Source organism: Calypte anna, chromosome 1 (genome assembly GCF_003957555.1).
Source record: "Calypte anna isolate BGI_N300 chromosome 1, bCalAnn1_v1.p, whole genome shotgun sequence".
In the NCBI taxonomy this organism is placed as follows: Eukaryota; Metazoa; Chordata; class Aves; order Apodiformes; family Trochilidae; genus Calypte; species Calypte anna.
In genome coordinates, this window is record NC_044244.1 from 429,109 (window position 1) to 448,516 (window position 19,408).

The window sequence follows — 19,408 nt, forward strand, 5'->3', positions numbered from 1 at the left end:
TTAAATGTTGTTTGAAAAGAACCAAGCATTTCCACGGGGCTTATAGGTCAGAGTGAAGATCAACAGAGAGGAGGGAAGAGGGAGCTGGGAATGGTCACAGGCGATAAGTGACTCATGAAATTCTAAGTAGTGAAATGTAAGGCAATCCAGAGAGGAGCTGGAAGTAAAAATAGCAGCTGCAGTCAAAAAGAAAAATTAAGCAGAGGCCAGGAGAGATCTGTTAGGCTCTGGCTGGAGCTAAACCCTGTGCTGGCTGCCACAGTGCCTGTTGTATCCATACACACACATTTCAATCTGGTTTGTGTACACACCGGGGGTTTTGTTTTGCACAACACTTAGGAGAAAGGTGAAACAGAAATGCAAGATAACTTGGTCAGAGATGGAAGGAAAAGGGAAGCTGTGTATAAATACAGAGAAGTTATTCCAGCAATTGAGGCTCCAAGCATATTGCACAAAAGCTTTATGGCTGTGACATTTGATTATTAAGGAACCAGAGTGATTCAGTGCCAGCCTAATACAGAATCATGGAATGGTTTGGGTTGGAAGGGACCTTAAAGCTCATCCAGTTCCAAACCCCCTGCATGGGCAGGGACACCTCCCACCAGCCCAGGGTGCTCCAAGCCCCATCCAACATCCTTTCTGCAGATTTCAGTAAGAAAATAAATGCCACGGTGCTTTTCAGGTAAGAGTTCAGGCTCCCAGGTTCACAGGTTCCAACCTCTCCTATCATCTGAGCAGGGCAGGACATTCCCACTCTGAGTTTCCTCCCCTGTTTATGGCATCAAAGAGCATTAATCTCCAGCTCTTGGCAGGCAGACAGCCTGATTAAAAACATACAAAATTTACACAAAGAGGCCTCGTGACTTGGGAGCTCCAAAGAGTACTGCAAGTACTTCCCAACTCCCCTCTGGAAAAGCAGACACAAACTAAGCAGAAAGTTCCCCTGAAGATATTAAATCCCAGAGGGAAGGGAAAAGCAGTGAAGCAGTGCCAGCAGGGCTCCTGAAATCATAAACAGCCCATAACATATTGTCTGGGAGAAAGCAAAACTGGAACCAAACATTGAGCAGGGGAGTGCTCTGGGTCCTCATAAGCACCCAGGGATATTTACATTAATTGACAAAAGCCTTAAGAGCAGCAGCATTCACTGGCTTCTGACAGCAACTGAGTGTATTTTTTCAGGAGCTGGTTTTGCTCTACCAAAGTTGCCCAAGTGCAGGGAGTTTATTTTAACCCTGAAGGTTTGGATATTTGGGGCAGAATCACGAGTGGAGTTATAGTTCACACCTCAAGCCCAGAGCCAACACAACTGCCCTACATCTGCCTCTGTTTAGTCATGTTCTAGGGTGCACATTTCCATTTTTATTGTGCATTAGCCAGCTCTTGCTCATCCTGCACCAATATGGGACCTGTCCCCCAGGGTGGCATCACTTAATAGACTACAACAGTAATTACCAACCTGAGGAGGGCAGGAAATAAATGCCAGGCATGTTTGAGAAGGGATGGGACCAGGGAGCAAAGGTTTGGCAGGAAAAGAGCCCCCACATTGAGCCAAAATTTCTGTCAGAGACCCTCAAAGGTGAAGAAGACCACCACTCACTTAGGGTTTAAGAAAAGGCCAACAGCTCTCCAGATGACAACTCTGAAACCTGCCTTAAAAACCTTTCCTCTTCAGGTTTTGTCCCACTTTAGAAAAGAAGACCAAGTTTTCATGTACTCAGAGCCATGCTGGGCTAAAAAGCAATTTGAAGAGATTAGAAAGCAACCATTAGCCATCATTTTTTTTCAGAAGCAGCTTTCTGGAACGTGTGGCTATGCTTCCAGCCATCGTGTGATTTCCTGCAGAAAGCCCATCTCATGTTCAAGGATTGCACTAAGATCTTCTAAGATGGAAAGAAAAATCTCAGCCTACAGGGGCAGAGGAACAAGGAAAGCTGCAAGGACAGCAGTTCTGCTTCAGGCTCCAGCACAGAAGTGTGATTTATTAAAGGAAAAGGAACTGCTGGATTCTATGCTTTATCCAAGCCAGGGAGTTCCACAGCTGATTTGAACTCTGTGTTGTCACCCCAGTGGGAGCCACACGGTGCTGAGAACTGAAGGGTTTTGCAAACAAGCTCCATGCATGCTCTTGATGACGTTCTGTCCGTTCCCAGACTCCACCACCTCTGAAATCCTTCACTTCCATCTCTTTACAGCTCAGAAAGGGCCACTGCAAATTTCTTCCCACCTCATTCCTGCTCCTGAGTGAGCCAGAGCTGCTCAAGCTTGGCTGGGGACTGCTGGGTTAGGATCCACCCTCCCCCTCCCTGCTGGGAGAGAAAACAGGATCTGGTGAATGCTCCTGGTTCAGCTGGGATGAAAGATTACTCTGGAGCTATCTGGAATGGCCAAACCACCAGTATCAGGCACTGCATACCAAGTCTGTCCCTGAGAGCAGTGGTGCAGAGATCAGGCTGGCCCAGAGAACAGACATCACTCAGCCCTGGCTGTCCTGATAACTTGGGTTGGAGCAGCAGAAATGGGAACCAAAGAAAAACAAACCTCTTCCTGCAGCTGGTTGGGAGCTTCCCAGGGTCTTAAAACTCCCCTTGGTGCTTCCACTTCCCTGGCAGCAGAGCTGAGCCCTGCTTTGCTGAGCCAACCCTCACCTAGCATGGATTGTTTAATGAAAGCTCAGCTGCATGATGCTTCTCCCAGGAGGTAACCTGTGCTTCCAGCAGCCCCTGCCCAACAAGCAGCCTTTTTGGGGGGGCTCAGCAAGAGAGGAGGTGGCTCTTCAGCCACTCAGAGACTCCTAGGGCAAGGGAAACATGCTAGGAGTCTGGAACAAGGCAGTCACAACCCAACAGGTATAGGCAAGCTGACAGAAAAGCTGCTCCCAGGGAAAGGAAGACAGCAAAAGGAACATTAGAAGGGATGAAACAATTTAAGCAGAAAATGTCACACCCACACACCCCCCCTCCATTCACACACACTTCCCTCCCTCAAGGTGACAAGGAAAAGGGCCATCCTTGTGGTGTCAGGTCTGAAAATGCAGCTGGGTCAATCCTGATGGCTGTTCCTGCCCATCCCAACCAGCACGAGAAGAATCTCCAAGCCAAACCAGCAAGAAGGTGAAAGCTGCCACCTTCCATGAACCTAACCCTGAGCCTAAATCAACACCACTACAAAGATACAAGAACCTGGCTGACTTTTAGCTGCACAGGCTGCTGGAAAGAAAAGCCTGGTTTTGCTTTAAGCCTGCAACCTTGAATTCTGATCCACGCTGGAAGAACGTCAGGAGAGAGAAAAATAATCTTGAGTAGGGATTTCTGATCCACACTGGAAGAACATCAGGAGAGAGAAAAACAATCAAGCACCAAAGCAATTAATACCAAGGAAAAGTTTGGCTTTTTCAATGCTTTTTTCTGGGAGTTGTCTGTAGCCAGCCCATATTTAAAAACTGCCAAAGTGACAGCAGCCTGATCTGCATTGGTTTGTGGTATCTGAGAAGTGGGGAGGGGGAAATAACTGGCACCAAAGAACACAAGAGTTTATCTGGTAAACAAGTTTCTGACCTAAGAGGTTTCTAAGCAAGCTCCAGAGCTGACTCAAGAGGAAGCAGGGAAGGGTTTCACATGGCTGCAGGAACTCTGCATCATTCCTCAGCTGCCTGCATGTTCCTGGGGTTCAGTTAAGGTTGCCAGAGGAATAAAAAGAAAGGTAAAAAGACTGTGTAGGAGCAGCATCACTCTTCCCCAAAAGGCACAGTTCACATTGGGAACTAGACAAATTCTTTCTCACCCCAGAGAGACAGAGGGAGCTTAAATAGAAAGCACTCTTAACCTGAGAGCCTATTTTAAGGAAGCAGCCCAAACTTATCAACTCCAAATTGGGATGTTGATATTGGAAAGGACCCATCTGGTCCAACCCATCTCGGTCAACTTTCCACACCACTTCTCCTCAGGCTGTTTTCTCCATTCTTCAGAGTCCTCCAGTGGTCTGAGCCACAAGCACACCCTTGTGATGGAGAAACACCACAAGAGTTACCAACCCTTATTCCATAAACCAGAATAGAGCTGTTGGATCCCTGGGCATCTGCTCCAGTTTTCCAAGCAGTATTGGCTATTTTATTTGTAGCTTAAGTGACAAAAAAAAGTTTAGGTATCAGAAGGCACCCGAGTTAAATCACCCAAGGGCAAAGACAGGATGGATACAGCTCAGAAAGAGTATTTCCTTATGAAACTCATTTGCTCTCAAAGCTTAAGCAAGCCAAACCAGTTCAGCCAGCTGCAATTTTTTTTTAGTGACAGGTCCCTGTTTTGACATTTTTCCACATATACATCAGCCTAATCCTAGAGGACACAGGTTTCAGCTCCTCCCTTCACTTCCATCCACTCCTGGACAAGAGGTCCCAACAGTCCCTTCACCCCCAGACCATGAGGTGCATTGTGGTCTCCACACCAGATGAATCATTTTATATAAATGGGCTCCAGCCCTGATTGTGGTATCCTGCACCTTCCCCATGGATGACTCTATTATTTAAAAAGCACAAGGCAGAAAGGCTGAGCTCATCAGCACACAAACATGCAACCCAACCACATTTCCAGCTCCTAGCCCAAAAGCCCCAAAGTCCACCAAGTTTTCCTCTTGGCTTGGCATGGGAGAGGTGGAAGTTTACAGTAAAAGCATTCTGCAGATTTAAAGTAAAGATCTTAGGATTGGCACTGAGGGTTGGAGCAACTTCACCTGAAACAACACCATAAGGAGGAACATCTCTCCTGCACAAAAGCATTTTTTGGACTGAAAGTGATGAGTGGTTACCTATAGATGGGGATTTGAAAGGGTATTTATCAGGAAGGTCGACTCTAACTTTCCATACTCCACCTTCATATGGGGCTGCAACAAAAGAAACACAGGTATTAGACACTTCAACACTCAGGAGAGCATCAACAGAACAGTGGCATTAAGCAAAACATCTTTGAAAGAATCCTCAGTTCCATCAGGGGGTAACATTTCATAGCAAACCTCCTACAGTAAAAGCCTTTTTTTTTTTTTTTCCTGTGCTGCCTGGCAAGAAATACCTGATTTTCACTGACACTGCAGAAGATCTTGGCACAAAGACACAAGAGCCTTATTAAAAACAGAGACTTTAGAATAATCTACTTACCTTTAGAGATGTTGCTAAATTAAGGCACACTGGAGACCTGACTTTGTGAGCCAGTCACCAGCAAAGTCATCCTGACTACAAACCCCACAAAAATTGGACTGGCTGGTCCAAAACTTCTGACAAACTTACAAAACCAGGTCTAGAAAAGCTAAGGATCAACAAGGCCATAGCAGAAGGCTCAGCTGTCCAAAGGCAGAGCTCCAAGGGAAGTGGTTCATCTGTTTTAATGCTCACAGTTGTGCTTCTTCCCCACCCTGGAGACAGGAGCCTTCAAACACTGCAACCCTTTGATCCTTCACCCCCACTGAAATCTGCTCCTCTCTTCTTCTGCTCCAGAAGAATGTCTCAAATCACTGCTCCCCCACTGGGAGCCACTGGTTTTGGTCTTTCACAGAAGGGTTGGGTTGTATACTTACTTCCTTGTGGTCCATAAAACTTCACAACAAATTCATTAAGTCCTCCTAAGATTGTGACTTCGTGTTTGCTCTCAATACTGATAGATCAGAAGTAAAGGAAAATATTTATTCCAGGAGACAAAAGTTATTTAATTCAGCTACTTCCTAGAAGCCTGAAAAACCAAAGAGTTTTAAACCAAATATTCACCATCTCCTACAGCATGTAATTGAAGAGTCTTGAACACACCTGTGACCACACCACCACAATGACATCCATAAAAAACCAATTCTACAGGCTGAAGAATCCCTCCCCCTGCATGGAGCAATCTTGAGATGATGGCTCCCTTTCCCCCAGAGCTGCTCTGTGTTTTCCATCTGCTTCTATTGAGTGTGAGCTTGGATTTAAGAAAATACCAAGTCACTATCAGAAATGTACTTGGAAAATTATTAGGGCCATGGAGAGGACCTAAAAATCCAGAAATGGCTCCAAAGCCTCAATTCACACAGATGTGAACCATAGGGCAAGGCTGGGAGGTGAGGCCAGGACTTGGAGAGAATCCTTCTCCTTTTCCAGCCCTCAGGAATCACAGAATGTTACAGAATCACTGAAGATGCCCCAGTGCAACCCCCCTGCCCCAGCAGGATCCCCCAGGGCAGCCCACACAGGAACACAGCCAGGGGGGTTTGGAAAGGCTCCAGAGAAGGAGACTCCACAACCTCTCTGGGCAGCCTGGGCCAGGGCTCCCTCAGCCTCACCCTCAACAACTTTCTCCTCATGCTGAGCTGCAACTTCCTCTCTTCTCCCTTCAACCCAGTCTTCCTTGGCCTCTCCCTGCCCACCCCCAAAAAGAGATTGGCCCCTTCCTCTTGCCCCCCACCCCTCAGCTACTGATGGACATTCAGCACATCCCCTCTCAGCCTTCTCTTCTCCAGCCTCAACAGCCCCAGGCCTCTCACTCTTTCTTCCCAGCACAGATGCTCAAGTCCCTTCCTCACCCTCCCACCTCTCCCTTGGCCTTTCTCCAGTAGAACCCAGACTCTCCTCAACTGGGGAGCCCCAAACTGGAGCCAGGATTCCAGGGGTGCTCTCCCCAGGGCAGAGCAGAGGAGGAGGAGGAGGAGGAGGAGGAGGAGAACCTCCCTGGATCTGCTGGACACACTTTTCCTGATGCCCCCAGGACACCATTGGCCCTCTTGGCCCCAAGGGCACATTGCTGACCCCTGGAGAATTCCCTGTCCCCCAGGACTCCAAGGGTTTCTCCAGGAGCTGCTTTCTAGCAGGACATTCCCAACTCTGTACTGGGGGTTGGGGTTATTCCTCCCCAGATGCAGAACTCTACACTTGGGCCTTCCTGAACTTCAGGAGGTTCATTTCATGAGGAAATGAGCCACAAGACAAGAAAGTCACCCTTGCCAACTGCTCCCATGAAACATTTACTCTCTTGCCCAGATTAGAGGAGCAGAACTCTCCCCAATCCCTGCTCTGATGAATTCAATTCTCCTTGGCTGCCTTTGGGGCTGTCAGATGGCCTCCCACTGCTACGATGCAAATTATGGCAATCTCATGGTAATTTGACTTGCAAGACCAACAGAAAAAAAAAAAAATAGATAAAAAAATCCCTGCATCTTCAGAGAGATGGCAGGAGAGCGAGATTATGAGGCAGGGTTACAGCACAAAAAGGACAACTGCATTTCTTAACATTTAAAAGGAAAGAATGGAAGCACCAGGGCTTTGGGAAGAAGGGAATAGAACTGGAAAGGCAAGAAATCATCATTTCAAGGAAGGCTCAGTGAAGACAATTAATGGTGATGCTGTGGCACCCGAGCTTGCTGAATAATTCTGCTATAAATCTGGATTAATGGATTGTGAGTAATATCCTACATCAATTATCCTTAATCAATAATCTTAATGTGAATTAAGAGAGAGGCATCGGGGAAAGGGGGGGGGAGAACAAGAGCAGGAGAAAATCAAAGGTTTATTCCCACCTAAACTTCAACTTTCTTCAGCTCTGCACTGCAGAGGCTGCCCCTGCTTGAGGGAAGAAGGCAACAGCCCAGAATATCCAAATAAATATCCTCAACACCACAGCAGCAAAGCAGAAACACTGAAGAACTGAAGCCAGGTCCCCTTCCTTTTGTTACCAAGACTCCTCACTCTGGTGCAAAAGGTTTCCTGCTTTCAAGGCACAAAATTTGCTCAGGATTCTCTTTGAGTTGCAGCTGGGATGCTGACCCCCTCCCACCTCCCTGGCACTGAGCAAACACACAAGTAACACACTCCTGGAAACATTCCTGACTCACCAGGAACACAACTGCCTGGAACCTACCACCAGGAACAAATAATTCTCAGCTCAGGTTGAATCCTCAGATCTCTGAGGGTGTTTAAGGTGCATCAGATACATTTGAAGAGGCTCCTGTACCCACCCACACTGATCTGAGCCCCATCTGTGGGGTCCATCAGGATTTATTGGAGTTTCCTAAGAATGATCCCCAGATCAGGCAAAGTTTTCCCACAGTGCCAGCTCCAAAAGAGTCTGGATGAAATAATCTTCTTCCCCTCACTCTTAACAGGAAGGGATAGAAGTTTATAGAGGTTTGTCTTGGCTCCAGAGTTTTCTCAGGTCAGTGTGAGCTGCTCTGCCCTGCAGTGACATGGCAAGGAGTAAAATGCACCTGGTAGCCACCCAAAAGCAGCTCCTATAGGGCAGATTGATGCCCAAGTGCCCCAAGTGCCAGCAATTTCTCTGCTAAAAGGCAAAGGGGCACCTCTGGGACAAGCTACATCCCTAGAGGTTTGGGAAGAGTCCCTTCAGCAGCTTGATTCAAGACCTGGTGTTAAGGGACATTTGTGACCCCATCTTCTCACAGCACCCAGGAGCATGAGAGTGAATTTTAAATTCTGGCTTGAGCAGGTTGAATTTTCCCTGAAAATTCACCCACTCATCTCACTGATCACTAAAATCCACCTCTTAGAAACACCCTTACACAAACCTCCTGTGGATGCTGATGCCTGAGAGTGAAATATTTGATACTAAAGTATGTTACCTTAGCAGCTTTGTGGATCAGGTTAAATACAAATGGTTTTACTCAGTTAAAAAAAAGATCTTCAGAGTGAGCTCCTGAGCAGCTGCAGATTGTCTACTCCTGCTCCTCAACTTAATCCTGACCATAAAGTAAAGCAGAGCTTTCAACACTCCAATTCAGTCCTAGAGTTCCCAAGTTCAAAGAATTATTACCATGCAATGTGGTGCCATATTTCATTACTCTCCCTGTTGAGGCCATGACCCAAAATTCCTACAAAAACCCAGCAAGTTGGGCTCATCAAAGGGATATGGAGTGGGATGTGGATGCTGCATTTGGGAACAGCTGCTCTGAACGTGGTAGAAGTTTTGGAACAGACTGAAAGCAAAGAGAATTTCAGGATTAAGGCCCTTGGATCAACATGGAGGGAATCTCTGGATTCATGGAATCTCTGCAGTAGCAGAACTGAGGAGGCTGGGGAAGGCCTCTTGCCTAAGCATGAGCTGACTTCCAGGTGAGGCCTTATGTTTTAGCACAAACTGGGTGAACCATCTTCCCTTTCCCCTTTCCATCAAGTTTTCTTTCAAGGTAGAGATGCCCAGGAACTTGAAATCTGAAAATGTCACTAACAAAATGATGGAGAGCATTAGTGGGAGAGGTGCATGGATACCCTACAATGTCCTTCCATCTCCAGAAGTCTTCAGACCCATCCCATTAGCACACATGATCCCCAAGAAACATTTTCTGAATAACTTAGGACCCCAGGAACCCAAAGAGACCTCAAAGCTTCTCCCTCCCATCCTGCAAAGCTGTAACAGGGAACCCTGAAGCAGCAGAAAGGACATTCATAGAATCATAGAATCCTAGGGGTTAGAAGGGACCTCGAAAGATCATCTAGTCCAACCCCCCCTGCCAGATCAGGGCCACCTAGAGAACCTCGCATAGGAACGTGTCCAAGCGGGTTTTGAATGTCTCCAGTGAAGGAGACTCCACGACCCCCCTGGGCAGCCTGTTCCAGGGCTCTGTCACCCTTACAGGAAAAAAAGTTTTTCGAATATTCAACTTGAACCTCCTGTGCTCCAATTTACACCCATTACCCCTTGTCCTATCACTGGTCACCACTGAGAAGAGCCTAACTCCATCTCCCTGACACTCACCCCTTACATATTTGAAAACATTGATGAGGTCACCCCTCAGTCTCCTTTTCTCCAAACTAAAGAGACCCAGCTCCCTCAGCCTTTCCTCATAAGGGAGATGTTCCACTCCCTTAATCATCTTAGTAGCTCTGCGCTGGACTCTTTCAAGCACTTCCCTGTCCTTCTTGAACTGAGGGGCCCAGAACTGGACACAATACTCCAGGTGCGGCCTCACCAATGCAGAATAGAGGGGGAGGAGAACCTCTCTTGACCTACTAACCACCCCCTTTCTAATGCACCCCAGGATGCCATTGGCCTTCTTGGCCACAAGGGCACATTGCTGGCTCATGGTCATCCTCTTGTCTACCAGGACCCCCAGGTCTCTTTCACCTACACTGCTCTCCAGCAGGTCAGCCCCCAACCTATACTGGGACATCGGGTTGTTCTTCCCCAAATGCAAAACTCTACACTTCCCCTTGTTGAACTTCATCATGTTTCTCTCTGCCCAACTCTCCAGCCTGTCTAAGTCTCTCTGAAGAGGGCTGTCCTTCTGAACCAGGTTCCCAGAGAAAGCTCCAGCACAGAGGAGGGAAATGCATCTCTGAGGGAAGAACAGAGGCTCCAACCCAACTATTTTCTCAGCTCAGATTTTTTCCCCATAAGGCCCAAATCTTAGAACCAAAACCCAAATGAATCCCCTTCCAAACATGCCAGCAATTAATCAGCTGCCTCAGATCCAAGAAAGAATTGCCAGTTTGGAGAGCCACAAGACTTAAGGAACCCAGTTGTGCCTCAAGCAGAACAAATCTTCTCTCTTGCATTCCAAGCTACCCAGGGCCTGGTGCCAGATCCTGCAGCAAGCCCAAGGAGTTCCCAGGAAGAAGACATTCTCCATGCCTTCCAACAAAATCAGGAAGCCCCAAGGAAAGAGCATCAAGAATATGGAACAAAACTCCTACAATGAAGGTGACCAGACTGCTCACAGCAGCCCCCACACATTTACAGAATCACTACAGGTGAAAAAGACTTTCCAGATCACCCAGTCCAACCATAATCCAACTCCTACAAGCACTGAGCTATCTCCTGAAGTGCCACATCTGGATACTTCTTCAACACCTCCAGGGATGGTGACTCCACCACCTCCCTGGGCAGCCCATCCCAATGCTTCACCACTCTTTCAGTAATTAAATTGTTCCTAATATCCAACCTAAAACCTCTCCTGGCACAACTGAAACCCATTTCTAACCCCTAATCCATTCCTCTTATCCTATTGCTGGTTACTTGGGAGAAGAAGAGCCCAACACAGCTTCTCTACAACCTCCTTCCAGGCAGCTCCATTCCAGGATGTCCTGGATTCCCATTAACTCTTTTCCTTTGTCCACTGATCCAAACCTGCCCAGAAAAGTCCCTTTCAACCCAAGCCATCCTATGACTGAAGCAATCCTGTCAGCACTCAGGACTTCCAGCACATCATCAACATTTACAGGGAAGCCCACAACCCCCTCTCACCTTGTTTCTCACTTAAGATGAATTCCACACTCTCTCCCACCACACTTTTCATTATTCAGCTTTACAGAAAGAGGACGAGCAAATAATGGATAAAGATTTTTACCATTCTGGATTCAACTGGCAACCCAGTGGCTCCAACTGCACAGTTACACCCTGTGTGTATGGGGTCAAGATTAAAGAGCCACAAAAGCAGCTTGTTACACATCCCACGTGCTGAAATGTTCCATGAAAACACAACCAAAGCCCTTTCAAGACTCACAGCTTGCTCCTGCTACTCCAGGTGACTTCTGGTCTTGCTGCTTTTGTCTCCTCCTCATTTCAACTGTATTAATTTGACTTTGTGTCAAATGTAGCCAGTGTGAGACTCAAGAGAAAAGAGCAACTCTGGATACATGTCAGGTTTCTAACAGATAAAAAGTTCAAAAGCTTTACCTTAAAGACCACAAAAACAAGTAGGGAGTCCTGAGGACCTGGAGGTGATTTATCTCAGTCCCAAGAGAACTGAATGACAGGAGGTGTCAAAAATATTTAGATGATGATATGGAAAGCAAGCTTCTGCTCAAATATCAGTTCAGAGGGGGTTGCTAGGAGAGAGACAGAAGGGAATTTTTCTGCAGCTGATTACAGGCTCCCTATACAGTGCCTGAAATGTGCCAGAAGCTCAAGGCCAACCGTGCCACCTATTAGCATTACAGTAACATCCCCAGCCCCCTATCAAGATCAAGGCTCTATTGTTCAGGGTTGAGCTCGTAGGAAATTGTTTCTTTGGTCAGAATGAGAAGTGATTTAAAGCATTTTGCCTACTCTGCCTTCAGACTGGAAAAAAAAACCCAACCTCAAAACCACCACACAAAACCTTCTGAATCTGGAAAGCAATAAGTAAAGGGTTCAACCAACCCTAAACAACCCAACCCTAAATCTAACCAACCCTAAACCAACCCAACCCTAACTCTAACCCTAACTCTAACCCTAACTCTAACCCTAACCCAACCCTAACCCAACCCTAACCCAACCCTAACCCAACCCTAACCCAACCCTAACCCAACCCTAACCCAACCCTAACCCAACCCTAACCCAACCCTAACCCAACCCTAACCCAACCCTAACCCAACCCAACCCTAACCCAACCCAACCCTAACCCTAACCCTAACCCTAACCCTAACTCCAACCCTAACCCTAACTCCAACCCTAACCCTAACTCCAACCCTAACCCTAACTCCAACCCTAACCCTAACTCCAACCCTAACCCTAACTCCAACCCTAACCCTAACTCCAACCCTAACCCTAACTCCAACCCTAACCCTAACTCCAACCCTAACCCTAACTCCAACCCTAACCCTAACTCCAACCCTAACCCTAACTCCAACCCTAACCCTAACTCCAACCCTAACCCTAACTCCAACCCTAACCCTAACTCCAACCCAACCCTAACCCTAACTCCAACCCTAACCCTAACTCCAACCCAACCCTAACTCCAACCCAACCCTAAACCAACCCAACCCTAACCCTAACTCTAACCCTAACCCTAACTCTAACCCTAACCCTAACCCTAAACCAACCCAACCCTAACCCAACCCTAACCCAACCCTAACCCAACCCTAACCCAACCCTAACCCAACCCTAACCCAACCATCAGTCAGAAACAGACTGACCACTATGGATTTGCTTGGTCCAGACTTGAGTTCTTATTCCCTCATGCTCATGCAGGGCCACCCAGCGCTGTAGGGCTGGATCTCCCCTACAGTAATTAAAAAGAAATAAATATTTGTTAGGATACAACTTAACACCCAGATCTCCCCAAATCCCAGATGAACATCACAGCCAACAGATGGCTACTCTGTTTGCAGGGTTAAATGGTTTTTTTCCTGGCAAATGTTTAGCCTTAAAAAATGAAAACCAAAAAAAAAAAACCAAACCCTTCAATAAGTTCCTTTGAAATTAACTTCAGTTATAAGCAGGTTTCTAGCTGAAAATATTTCACTTAAAATATTTTTACAAGCCTAACAACACAAATGGCCACGAGCTCCCTGTCCCAGAGAGACAGACAAAGCAGAAAGATGGGATGCTCCAGGGAAAAAGAATTTTGTGTATTTATCTAAATGTATCTTAACACAAACTGGTCAGTGCCAGAAAGCAAATTCCTGCCTTCTAAGGATCTCTTACTTGTGGAGACTCATCTACAGCTATCCATCCAGGTGAAGAACCTGACCAGAGAAGACATTCTGAATCTGAGGGGAAATGACAAGACCACATCTGTGGATATTTAATTAAAAAAAAATAATAATTCAGCTTTGGAAGCATTCACCTAAGCAGCTTGGAATGTATTGTTGAGGAAATCATAGAATCATAGAATCATAGAATAGGCTGGGTTGGAAGGGACCTCAGAGACCATCGAGTCCAACCCTTCATCAACTACCACCACAGTCACTAGACCATGGCACTGAGTGCCACATCGAGTTGCTTTTTAAATGTCTCCAGGGATGAAGAGTCCACCACCTCCCCAGGCAGCCCGTTCCAATGTCTGATCACCCTTTCTGTGAAAAAATTCTTTCTAATATCCAATCTGAACTTCCCCCGGCACAACTTGAGACCCTGCCCTCTTGTCTTGCTGAGAGTTGCCTGGGAAAAGAGCCCAACCCCCCCCTGGCTCCAACCTCCTTTCAGGGAGTTGCAGAAAGTGATGAGGTCTCCCCTGAGCCTCCTCTTCTCCAGCCTCAACACCCCCAGCTCCCTCAGCCTCTCCGCATAGGATCTGTGCTCCAGTCCCTTCACCAGCCCAGTTGCCTCCTTTGGACCTGCTCCAGCACCTCAATCTCCTTCTTGAACTGAGGGGCCCAGAACTGAACACAGTTACTCAAGGTGTGGCCTTATCAGGGCTGAGTATAGGGGCAGAATCACCTCCTTGGACCTGCTGGTGACGCTGTTTCTGATACAGGCCAGGATGCCATTGGCCTTCTTGGCCACCTGGGCACACTGCTGGCTCATGTTCAGCTTCCTGGCAATCCAGACTCCCAGGTCCCTTTCTGCCTGGCTGCTCTCCAACCACTCTGTGCCCAGCCTGGAGCTCCCCATGGGGTTGTTGTGGCCAAAGTGCAGGACCCGGCCCTTGGAATGTTGAACCAAATAACTCACCATCTGCATATTTTGTGACAAAGGGGGATTTAAAAATAACATTTTTTTTTTTTTCCTTCATGAAGAGGTTTGCAGGCAGTGAGTGCTCCTACACCACCCATGGGATGGACGTGGAGCCACTCGGTACAGAAATCACCACTCCACTCCTTCGAGGTGCAAATCCTTCTGAAGTATTTGTAAACAGAATCCTGCAGCAAGAAATAACCTCTAACACTGGGACTGCTGGTTATTCAAGCTCCTTTTCTTCCAAAGGGAAACAAGTTCCTCTCTGTGAAACACACAACCTGCAGTGATCTGTAAGGAGCCCTCTGATTCAGCAGCATTACTGGTTATGCTGAGGTGTGGGTAGCAAAAGGGCAAGTTCAGCTCAGTTGCCTCCTTGCCTCCTCTAAACTCCTGCCTTCATCTGATTTAAGCCACCCAAGGTGCCAGCAGCGCACACGAAACCACAGCCAGAACCATGACTTCCATGCTTTAAGCATCAGGAATATTTAATTGTATTTTCCAAGTCCTTGCCCTTCACTCACATTTAACTTCCCTCACACTTCTCTCTCCATCCCTGCAGTGCACCAGAAGAAAAGGACACTTAGAAGAGGAAAAGGTCAGAAAGAGAAGCAAAATCCTTGATTTCCTCAAGCAGCAAAAGACTTTTTAGTCACCTTTTTCTTGCAAACTTCTTGAGAACTCCTGGCAAAACTCATTCAAATTATTAAACCCCTTGGTTTTCCCCTCAAGCTACTTAATTCTCATTGACCCAGGGCATCACTTGAAGCTTCCAGCTTCAAGCAAAGGGGTTTTCTAGCACCAAAAATAGGTTCACTATTTGCCAAGGATGTTGTGCTGTCAGTAAACCCAGTCCCATGGTCTGCATTGGCCGCAAGAAGGGAAGACTTGACTGGGGCAACCTACAGATTATCTTCAGGTACCTGGGGCAAATAGCAATCTTCCTTCATCTGAATTGGGCTTCAAGAAGAACCCCACAGCTTTGGAGGACATGAAGCTCACTGAAATCATACAGCCTGAAGAACAGCAAGTCACTCACAGGCAGATGTGGAAAGACAAGCAGCTTTCCCAGCTCTTCACCCTCCTGATTGCAAGATGATGGCTGGTTATGATTTCAGCTGAAAATGCTCTGGAAACAAAGGGAATAGTGGGTGATCAATTTGAACAGCAGCCTGCACTTGGCTGCTGAGTTTTTATTCTACTGCACACAAGCATTTTGTAAGAAAAAAAACCCCCAACAAACCAACAAGCCTTGCTCACCACTTCTCTGTCAGATTTTAACCAACTCAGATGAGAAATCACACAAGAAAGAGCAGTCTTAAGTTATTCTCCACACAACCTTCACAATTTCACATCAAGGGTGGCAAATTTCCCCAAGATCAACACCCCCTGTCACCAGCAACCCCATCAAAAGGCACTTTTCAGATGCAGCCAAGTGTGCCAGGAGACACCTCCTGAGCGTGATCAGGGTTTTTTGGGAGATGGAACTTCTGCCCTCCAGTCTGCCTTTTGCTTTCTTTGGAGTTCCTGATGATTTCTGTCTGGCTGCTCTCCACTTAACTTTGAGCCAAGAAACTGGAATAATAAGGAAAATGTAGAAGAAAAAGCCAGCTCTCCCCTAAGGACACTTTGCACACAAATTGCCTCCTATGAACAGGTTAGAAACAAAGTCTGAATTTTTCCAAAACTTCTCTTCCCTCACCAGAAGTGAAAGGAACCACCCTGAAAACAACAAGGAACATCTCATACCAAGTTGGATGGAACAAGACTGCCCTTTTCCTTCAGGAAACAAATTAATTCACTGCTCTGTTCCCTCGAGAAGTTTCGACTCATTTGGTAGAGTCAGCAAACACTTTTTTTTTTTTTTTTTTTGCCTAGAGAAACCAGATGGGAATAAACTGATTTGAAACTGCTTCCACTGGATGTATCACCATTTAATTGTAGCAGTGGCACCAAGAGCTCCTTACCAGTCAGCTTAGATGGGAACACAACCAGTGTCCTCTTGACAGGAGATAACGAGAGCCACCAAACTCCGGCTCTGGGGTGCTGATTTGCTGTGCAATTAATTTGCATTTACAGGCAAAGATGAACACAACACCCACCCAGTACCAGGTCCTCATTTAACTACCTAGCAGCAGTCAAGCACAATTCAGGATGAGAACAGGTCCAGGCTCTGAGGGACACTCTCTGATTTGCATCGTGGTGGAGTTTTGCTCGTGAAATGATGGCGTTTCGGTGCAACACGCGGTGCTGGTCAGGCCCAGGAGGAGAAGTGGGACAGAAATGGCTTGAAACCATCTAAAATTGTGACCTACTCCAAGGGTTGCTGAGGTTCTGCTCAAAAAAGGCAAGGAGATGGCTTAGTGAAGTTGAGAAGAAGCTGCCAGCTTCTTCTCATGAGACTTTTAAACACGAAACTGGAGTTGATGGAAGGGAATGGAGTTGGGAATGAGACAGCTTAACTGATACATGGAACACAACAGAATCATGGAATCACTAAGGTTGGAAAAGACCTCTATGACCATCAGGTCCAACCTTCAACCCACCAACACCATGCCCACTACACCATGTCTCCAGGTTGCCACCTTTACATTGCTTTTTGAACACCTCCAGGGATGGGGACTTCATCGCTTCCCTGGGCAGTCTGTTCCAACCCTTGACCAAGCACAAGAATTCCTGGAATCTCAGTGAAAGAAAATTCTCTTGGTTTCTCACGTGTGCAATTAGTCTGTAATGATAAGGAACTGTTGATTAGCAAACTCCTTATATGGATCCCAGCTGGAGATGACTGCACGGTTTCAGGATTGAGTAGCAAGGAAGATAAAATACAGAACCATTCCATGGGAGCAGGAAGCCCTGGCTGGGCTTCTGTGGGACAACCAGAGAGGTGAAAAGATCCTCATGATCCAATTCCACTGGTATCCCCTGCCCCAATGCTTGGTCCTCCCAGGGGAGCTTGACAAAAGCTGCTCACCTGGCATGAATAAGGTGGGAATAATCAGGAATCTTGCACTCTCAGCCAGAAGCCACAGAATTCACCACGCTGGCATTTGGAGTCAGTCCCAGGGGAAAAGAGAGTCAGCTCCAGAAGCACCGAAGATGACAGCAGCAGTGGTTTCCAGGGCCATACATCTGTCTCTAAGCTGAACCACTAGATAAAATATTTGCATTGTTGCAGCTTGCAGGAGAAGTTTGTTGCCATGGTGCTTGTACACAGGGGTGGGAAGGGAGTGGTTAACACACAAGTAACAAACTTGTCAAACAAGAGAGGAATTTCCAGTGCTTTTTAAGTGAACCACCAGAAGGAGAAAAACACAACCATCCCTGGTTCCAGTTGTGCTGAGTATGATTTCCTCTTTGGGAGGGTTCAAGATCTGTCAAAACACTGCTGGAAGAGAAACTGTGGCTGTAAAATCACAGAATTAAGAGCGTGACCCCAAAGGTGTGTGAGACCTGACACCAAACCTGAGATTTAACTGCATGAGGGGGGGGGGGGATTGGCCCCATCCCACATTTTACAAGAAGGTACCAGGTCTGTTAAAAACAAAATGCTTCATGTGTTGGATCACTTCACTAACTCAGACTTCCCAAAGACACAGATTGTTTTCAGATGGGGCTTTTTCCCCTGAAATGAAGATGGTTTTAGGTTTGTTTATAGACTTTAATAAAATGCTTTTTACTCCACAAAGCCCACACAGTCTCCTAGAAACTGCAAGAACCTCAGGACACCTCAGCAGCAAGGACATAAAACCCCAAACCTGCAACCATCTCATCATGTACAGCCCTTGGGATGTGACAAGCTTGTAGTCAGAGAGCTGCAGAGAAGGGCTGGAGTTTTTACTAAGGTGAAACTCCAGAAGTATTTCAGGTTCTGGATTTTAAACAAGACAAAGAGTTTAATGGTAGAATCACAGATTGTCAGATTGGAAGGGACCTCAAGGATCATCTGGTCCAACCTTTCTAATATTACTGTTTGTATGAGATGTCTCAGCACCCTGTGAGTGAAGGAAGAAGTATCAAAGCAAATCCTTTCATTCTGGTAAATTCCAAGATATATTGTGTTGAATATAAGCTTAATTTTAAGATGGTTTGGCACAGAGCAGCCAGAAGCAGAGTCCCCATCCTTTTTGCTCTCCTTCACCAGGATCTTTCCCTGCCTGCAAGAGATGCTGAGTCCAGGGGGTGCTGAGATGCTGCAGCAGTTCCAGCTCCATCATAACACTGAGCTGAGAAAGTGTTAAACATGGGAATCCTGAGAACTGCTTTAATAAACACTTTACCATATGATGTCTCCTCAACAAGAATCCCCAAGTCCTCTCCCAAAGAGACTTCCCACAAACTCAAGCTTGAGCTATGAAAACACTGAGGGGGGAGGAGATATTCTGAAGTCCTCTCAGGGATTCTGCTCCCTTGGAAATCAGGATAAAATATAATGACAACTCCCCACAGCCTGCCAGGAACACAATTCAGTGGGATTTTTTTTGTCTCTTTGTGTGTGTGTGTGTACAGGAACAGCAGAGGTGAGACTCACCAGGAAGTGCTGGGTTAGCACAAAAAAAAAAAAAAAAAAAAAAAAAAACAGCCAAAAAAAATTAAACCAAACCCAAACCCTGGCAACACCCCAAGAACTGGTCCATGTGATAAGCATATGTGATGAGAGCAAGATGGTTACTTGCTGGAGCTGCCTTTCTAAGAAGTACAAAAGGGTTTGGCAACATGACTGAAAGATAGCTGGGGGGGGCACCTCCTCAGCTGCACTGCCTCCACTTGCTTTAAAAACCACATCTGGGGAAGAGGGTTGGGGCCTTGCTGACCTCTGCTATAAACTGAGAGCTGAAACAGAGGAGCTGAAACATCAGAGCAGAGATAAAAGGCAAAGCTGCTCTGTAAGCACCTCTTCCACTAAAGGTTCTGAGCTGGCAGCTACAGCATGGTGCTGTTCTCCCAGACTGGTTTGGGTTGGAAGGGACCTCAAAGCTCATCCAGTCCCAACCCTCTGCATGGGCAGGGACACCTCCCACCAGCCCAGGGGGCTCCAAGCCCCATCCAACCTGACCTGAGAC

The 19,408-nt window shown here is 46.7% G+C and overlaps 1 protein-coding gene across 1 annotated transcript in view; it reads right to left on the minus strand.

Moving 5' to 3' along the window:
• UBE2H (ubiquitin conjugating enzyme E2 H) overlaps positions 1-19,408 on the minus strand; it is a 63,809-nt gene that overhangs the window by 23,821 nt on the left and 20,580 nt on the right. The window contains exons 2-3 of the mRNA XM_030455823.1: positions 5,566-5,642; positions 4,804-4,878 (exon numbers count right to left, since the gene is read on the minus strand). Coding sequence (XP_030311683.1) covers positions 4,804-4,878; positions 5,566-5,642 — 152 coding nt within the window. The remainder of the gene's footprint in view (positions 1-4,803; positions 4,879-5,565; positions 5,643-19,408) is intronic.